Here is a 7,335-nt window from a genome sequence, read left to right on the forward strand (position 1 = left end):
ATGTCCTATGACTGTCACGGTCCCAGTTACAGGAGGTAAGGGGGGGCGGACAGAGCCAGGAGACTTCGTGTGTTGTCTCCAAGGAGCAGCACTTCTTGCATTCAAGGGCAATCACAGAAGTTAGCCACCATGTCGCACTCAGCAAGATCTTTAACCTCCCTGGAAGAAGAGCAAAATCTACTCACTCAACCTCTTAGGGCTCTTAGGAGGCCTGAGTGAGGTTCCATATCTGAAAGTGCTTTGCAAACTTTGGGTGATGTATACATAGTAAAAGCTATGTTTATCGGTCACAAACACTGTACCTCTTTAATCCTTCATCAAGTGAGGTAGGGCTTGTCACCTACATTTTGTAGGGGAGGAAACTGAGGCCCAGACGCGAAGTGCTTGGGCCCAAGTCAACCAGTTTTTGGTGCCAAGCGTGTTCCTGCCATTGCTGACACTGACCCAGAACTGAAAGAGGAGTGACTTGCCCAAGATCACACACAGTGGTACCAGACTGAGAGCCCAGGTGTCCCAGTTTAAATCTTGCTGATGCCTCTTTCCAGGTCAGACAAATGGAACTTTTCCACCATGGAAGAGGACAATGTAACTGGGCTGCGTCAGGTTCTCCTGCCCAGGCTGCTTGGGCGGTGGTGAGCACTGGACCCCTTGGCCCACCTCCTCCCAGAGCAGCTGTGATTCTGGGACCTGGCTGCCCCCAGCTCCATGGGAAACGTCCAGCAGACCCCTCCCCTTTCTGGAAGAAGGCAGGGTTCATGGTCCCTCCTGCAGCTTCTCTCCAGGGCACAGACCCAAAGCCAGTGGGATGGAAGTGTTTTTATTAGAGCTTTGGTCAGATGGGGCGCAGCCGGGCTGGGGCTCTAGCAGGTGCTGGGACGCTATCCAGCCCCAACCCACCCCTCTCCCAGGAGGCGCTACCCCTGAGCGGGAGGACAGCGCGTCCGAGCACAGGAAGGGACCCCGCCAAGACCTGTCCCCAGTCTGAGGCGGGCTGACGAGCAGGGTGGACAATAAACAGTCCTATTGTACAAATATACAGCTCGGGCCAGGGCGGGGGCGGTCGACACCGCCTCTCGGGAAACCGGGACCGTGCGCTCTGGACCCGGCTCTGCGGCGAGCGGGCAGGAGAGCCTAGCCTGCGGCCCGGGTGGTGATGAGGGCGGGCCGGGGGGCGTCAGAGCCAGGGAGGGCCGGCAGCCAGGGCTGGGGCAGCGAGGGGTTGGGTCGTCCTCAGCCCGCCGAGAGGGGAGCCCCGGGGGAGGGGGGAGCTGGATAGGGGATGGAGGAGGACACGGGGAGCTCAGTCGGAGTAGATGATGAAGCCGGAGAATGTGCTGTATTTGTTGCTGTTGCCGCCGTGCGCCTTGCCTCCGTCGAGCTTGATGAAGACCTCATCGCCCGCGTCCAGGTGCAGGATCACGCTGTTGCTGGCGTAGTCGTAGTTCTGGTCGGCGTCCTGGGCGATGGCGCTGGCGCGCACCTGCGGGGGTGGGGGTGGGGGAAGAAGGGGGAGGGGGAGGAGGGGTGGTGTGTGTGAGAGGGTAGGGGAGAGGAGGGAGAGAAGTAGGGTCGGGGAGGGAGGGGGACTGTCAGAGGTAAGGCAGCCACGTGGGTAGGATCTGGAGGCCCTAAAAACTCCCGCTGTCAGCTCTCTGCCTGCTTCTCTCCCGTCATCCCCCACCCCTTCCGATCATAACTATGTTTTGGGACCGGGTTATAGAGGAGCCCTGGATTTCTAGGGCTGGGGTAATCTGGGTCTGAATTAGGAATCAAGGTGGAGTTGGCCTCCTTAACTCCTCTACATCTTACCGTCTGGCCTGCCCAGGACAACAACAATTCCTCAAGGTATGTTCCAGCCTGGAACTCCCTCCTTGCGGAGAGGAATTCTCTGGAACAGCCAGGGATAGAGGGCCATGCCTTCTCTCTTTATTCCTTCCTCTCTGCTCTAATTGTAACAATAATGTCTTACCTTTCAGCCACACCCACCTGCACTATGTCAGTGGAAGGACACAAGGATGGACACTTTGGCCCCACAGGTCAGGTGCCTAATGCCACATGGCTACTAAGCAACCATCCTAGTACCAGAACCCAATCTTTCAACTCCTTGTCAGTAGTTCATTCTGAAGTCTTTCACACTGGAGCAGTGAGATGGAAGGTCTGGTAATGATTTCCCCTCCCAAGGCTTAGACTGAGCCTGCATACTGGCCTCCAAAGAACAATAGTTATCCCTGTGACTCTTATTCCGCCCACGGGGGACTGCTGGCTCCCCCTGCCCCACCCCAGGGTTGGTAGAAAGAAAGTGGGTGGGAAGGAGGGAATCCAGGCTCGATATCTTTGTGTGATCCTCAGTCTGATCTGTTTCCCTTGTTGGTCCTTGGTTTGATGGGAGAGGGGACGAACAGGCAGTTCAATGAAGCAAGAGGGCACCGGCATTTGCGTGTGAAGCCTGCTGTCACTTCTGGGGGCTCTGACTATAATCCTAAGATATTGAGGGCGAATGATGATGAACAGATTCCCTCCAGGGATTCCTCTCCAACAAGTGAGGCAACGCGGGGCCTGAGCCATAGGATCTGGGGGCTCTCCAGGATGGCCGGGGTGGAGAATGGGGAGAGAGGGACCAGCTCCAAGGCGTAGGCTTGTGTTGGGGGGAGACTGCATTGAGTGGGGTTCTCTCAGCGGGGCTTCTCAACAGCCCCTCCCCATCCTGCCCCTTCCCTGAAGGCAGCTCTCCCAAGGGCTACCCAGCTGGGTTGGGCCAAGCCAAATTAGAGGAAGGGCCCATTCCCCTTCCTGGGTGGGAGACTGGGCTGCAGGTCAGCTGAGCCAAAGCTGCTGACTCAGCAGCAATGCTCCCAATGTATTTGCATGCTGTCTGCCATTTAAAGCACAGATCCTTCCGGCCCCCTTCTCTCCCCTCAACCTCTTCTTCCCCGACTGGGGCAAGAACTGTCTGGGGACACTTAGCTGGGAAAACTCACAATTCAGCTAAAGGTGGGGAAAATCAAATGAGGGGAAGATGCTGTCTTTCAAGAAGCTCAGTTTCTCAGTTCAGAAAAAAGGATGAGAAGATCCCGCCTCACCACTGCAACCTTTATAAAAGCCTACGGATGGTGGGGGAAAATTTTTTAATTTCGACGGCGCTTTGTGCTACTAGGAAAGCGCTCAAAGCAAGCAGCCAACTTCTATATTGTTCCCTGGGCCCTAATCCTCATAGTATTTATTATTACGCATGCATTTCATTATCTTTGCTAATAAATTACTACTAATAACAATTATTTTTATTACCCAGATTAATTGAGCCTTAACTCATTAAAACAGTGTGCTTCTTAATAGCCAAATCCATTAGAACACAGTCATCTGTCATCAGGAATCTCCCGGTGATGTGACAGGCATCAGAACTGTTCTGCTTATGTTTATTATTTATTCATCACCATGATTGTTGCTGTGATTATCCTAATTATCCATGGAGGCAGGGAGAATTTATGCCCTTCCATCCTTAGACAGTGGGGGACCCAGGAATGGAACCCAGGGGTCCTGATTCGCTGCCCGAGACTGGAAACAGTTGAGGTATTCAGCTTCTCCTGGGGGCCAAGGGGAAATCTGGGGAATTGAGGCTGCCATGGAAGGAAGAAAGCAAGTCTGGGACTTGTCACGAGGGGGCGCTGTAGAATCACCTCCTCAAGGGCTGCCAGGGGAAGGGAAACTGAGGCAGTGGTCTGACCAGGCTCTGGAAGGAGGAGTGGGGAGAACCCAAGAAACATGCCCCTGCCCCCCGGATCAATGCTGGGGTGTTGGATGTACAGGAGAGGCTCCCACGGGCAGCCAGCCTGGCCCAAGGGGACACCTGTGCTTCCACACATTTACTGGGTCCCTGCCGTGCTAGGCGCTGTGCTCTGTGCTGTGAAAGGCATTCGGGGCTGGAAAAGGACAGCGGGGAGCCCTTCTTCCACTGTCAGGCATCAGGCTGAGCTCCAGTGAGGCCTTGCTGGAGTCCTCAATGTGTCTGCTACCCCATCTCTCTCCTCACTCAGTTTCTGTTGTCCAAGCCCTTCCCCGGTTGTAATACTCACCTCCCCAAAGCCCCTGTCCTAGACAGGTGGCACCCTGGCCAGAGGTCCTGGTCCATCCCCACACTGCCCCCTCTCTCCCGGCCCAGTTTATTAATTTCCTGTCTTCCCTGACATCTCTGAGGCCGCTGCAGGGAGCTTCCCTCCCTCAGGGCACCCCTCCCAGCCTAGATAGAGCCCCTTCCTTAGGCCCCTCAGATTCCCATGTCTTAACCACCAGGCCCTGGTGCCATCAGGCTCCTAAATGGTGACTCAAGGCTCTCCTTGGAGAGAGGGGCTGGTGGGCCTCAGGCAAGGACAGAGTGGGGGACTCAGCACCTCAGTGACTCCCTGCCCCTCCAACCCTCCCCACAGCCCCGCCCCCATCTTGCCCAGGGAAAGGCCAAGGACCAATTTCAGCTCTGCCTTCCTGAAGAAATTCTGGAAGCATTTCTGCAGGCAGGAAGCCAGAAAGGAAAAGCACAGAGCCCAGCATCGCCCCTGGTCTTGAAGGCATGGGAGGCAGAAGCCCCTCTTTCCTGTTCCTGTCCATTGCCCAGAGCCATCATTTTGTCTCTGCTCACTTGAATGTCCTCTTCTACCTCTGAGCCAAGCTTTCCCTGTACTTGACCTTTTTATTTCCTCCCTAGCCATGTCTCCTCACCTTGAGGACCAACCCAGGTTGACCTTTCTCTCCCTTGACCAGGTTGGTCTGAGTGGGGGCAGGCGCCAGTGAATCATTCCCTCCTTGGGGATGGGTGTTGCCAGCTGGACCCCAATCTCCCTCTAACACACTAATCACTGGGTGTGTTAGTGTGGTTACTACTGTCTCCCCTGCACAGACCATGAGGTCCGGTAGGGCAAGTGGATCAAACCCCTGCTACCTAGCTCCAAACCTGCCTCTTAGTCGGGGCTCAAAGTGAGTATGTGGGATGACTAGTGAGATTTAAATGAGTCTCTTGAGCAATCTGGAAGGACAAGTCGCAAAGGATGTTGGGGAGAGGGGTGTAGGCCCCTGTTTTTTGTGGGGGGAATGGTCTGAGTAACTATTTAAATGCTGGGTCTGTGGACCGCTAGTTAAAGCCACCTTCTATTTTCTCCTAGCCTGCGGTCCCACCTCCAGTGAGGACCAATGCCCTGCCCCTACTGAGGGGGAAAGAGCCTTCGAGATGGTTTCACCTCCCAGTGACTGAAGCAGGTGCTACTGCCCAAGCACACATCACCTTTGGGGCCTCCTCGTGCCTCATCTCTGGGGCCCTGCTGTAACTCCCTGAGGTGGTGCAAGGCCTAGGGCCCACTGGTGGTCTGGTGACCAGCTCCCCATCCAGACGAAATGGGCCCCCAACCCCCTTAGACCTCAGCTCAGTGCCAGCGCAAACTTTCTTTGGGAAAGGAAGAAATTCCATTGATGAAGGTGACATTGCTGCATCCTTTATTGGTGATTAATAAGGGGAATCATGGGGCTGTCTGCAGAGTGAGCCCTCACTGGATATTGAGGCCTCCCATTTGGTCAGGAACCAAGGACAAAGAGGAGAGATGCTCAAGGAATAAAGAGGGGTGGTAAGCCCAGGGGAGAGAGGCCAGACACGCAGGAGAGACGGATAGGACTGGTAGATACAGGAGAGACGGGGACAAGAGAGAGAGAGAGAGTAGGAGAAAGAGGAGGCAGGAGAGAAAGAAGAGGGGACAGACTTACAAGTGCCTGGTAGTCTGTGCCGACTCTCAGGCCTGTCCTTTCCCCCACCCCCAAGCCAGGGTCTCCTTCAGGGTAGTACTGCAGTGGGAAGGATTCCAACAGGGTCTTGAGTCCCAGGCACAGGAGATTTCTTCCCAACTCCTACCATCCTAGCTTTAGTTCTGACCCACGCCTGTCTCCTTCCACAGGAATGCTCTGCCCCACCACCCTCAGGGGCCCTCCGCCATCTGTGGTCTGGGAGCACTGGAAAGGGAGGGGGTATCAAAAGAGGAGTGAGCTGGGCAAAACTGTCCCCCTAGGGCAGAGTTAGGTCGAGGTTGGTTCTGGGGCAGCAGTCACAGGAAGAGCACCTTGTACCACCCTCACAGTACCAAGGACCCCACCAGTTTGGCGCCTGCCAGCCTCGGGTCTTTGGGATGGGGAAAGGGAATGAAGAGGATCCTCTGACACTCCAGGACACTGCAAGATCAAGGGAGGGGGAGTTTCCACCTCTTTGCCCCGCCTCAGGAGGAAAAACTTTCCCCCCACCCCAGGTTGCTTTCCTGCGTCCAGAGCTCTTGACACAGTGGGAAGCCGCCGGGCAACCCCGGGTTCTGCAAAGGGTGTCAGATCGGCATAGTGGTCCCTTCTCAAGGGCGGAGCGTGTATTGCAGCTAAGGATTTGCGCCCCTGGCTCCCTTTGCCTCTGTGCCCAAAACATCTACAGCTCTCCTTTTTGGCTTGCGCGCCTAGCGGTGCGCCTGGACGCCCGCGGGCGCGGAGGCTGCCTTTCCCTAGAGCCCATTAGTGCCCTCCCCTAATTGCCCGCTGTTATCAACCAGAATTCCAACTCTCAAATATCGCTTCCCAAGGGCCAAGCCCCCAAGGACCAGTCCGCGCGCCTGGGAGCCCTGCGCTCTGATTATTTGCATTTATCTCCCGCATTTCCATGCCGCGCGCCGGTGCCCAGCGGCATCTGCCTTACAGCCAGTGCCCAGGAGCCGAAGAGTTAGTGCCAACCGGCCCAACATCCCCGCATGTGATGCCTAAGAGGGTCAGCTGTAGGGTCTCCGCCTGGGCTCGCCGGTACCCCATGCCCCGGGCTCCCTGGGTGCCCTGCCCCCAGGCCAGCCCCATGCCCCCGCCGGGCCCACCTGGCCGTTCTTGCAGAGGTCCGCCCACATACTGGTGCCGTCGCCGCCTCGCATGAGGACGTGGTAGGTGAAAAAGTAGGTGCCGGGAATGTTGCACGTAAACTTGCCGCTGGTCGCGTCGTAGTTGTTGCCTAGGTTGGTGACCACGTCGTCGAACTTGAGCACCTCGTAACCCTCGTGAGGGTTCTTGAGGCCGGCGTAGAAGGCCACGCGTGGCACCGTGGTGTAGGTGGCCGTGCTGATTGCGCCGCTGCCCCCCGCACCCGGCAGCCCGGGAGGGCCGGTCTTGCCTGGTTCACCCTTTTCCCCTGGTGGCCCCACAGGACCCGGAGGACCTGGATCCCCGGGGGGTCCGGGGGGGCCCGGCTTGCCAGTGCGGCCCGGCTTCCCCTGGGGGCCCTGCACCAGCGTGGAAGGCGGGGGCGCGCCGCTCTGCTCGCTCAGGGCGTCGCCGCCGTCG

General features: G+C 56.9%; 1 protein-coding gene across 1 annotated transcript; it reads right to left on the bottom strand.

The window, feature by feature from the left end:
• Window positions 1–801: 801 nt before the first annotated feature.
• On the bottom strand, window positions 802–7,334 carry C1QL1 (complement C1q like 1; the record flags this gene model as incomplete). The annotated part of the gene is made up of 2 exons (XM_029927056.1): window positions 802–1,480; window positions 6,876–7,334. Coding segments are annotated over 2 exons (639 nt in total), but the record flags the coding sequence as incomplete, so codon positions are not given.
• Window position 7,335: the final 1 nt, after the last annotated feature.

Source organism: Suricata suricatta, chromosome 17, assembly GCF_006229205.1.
Source record: "Suricata suricatta isolate VVHF042 chromosome 17, meerkat_22Aug2017_6uvM2_HiC, whole genome shotgun sequence".
In the NCBI taxonomy this organism is placed as follows: Eukaryota; Metazoa; Chordata; class Mammalia; order Carnivora; family Herpestidae; genus Suricata; species Suricata suricatta.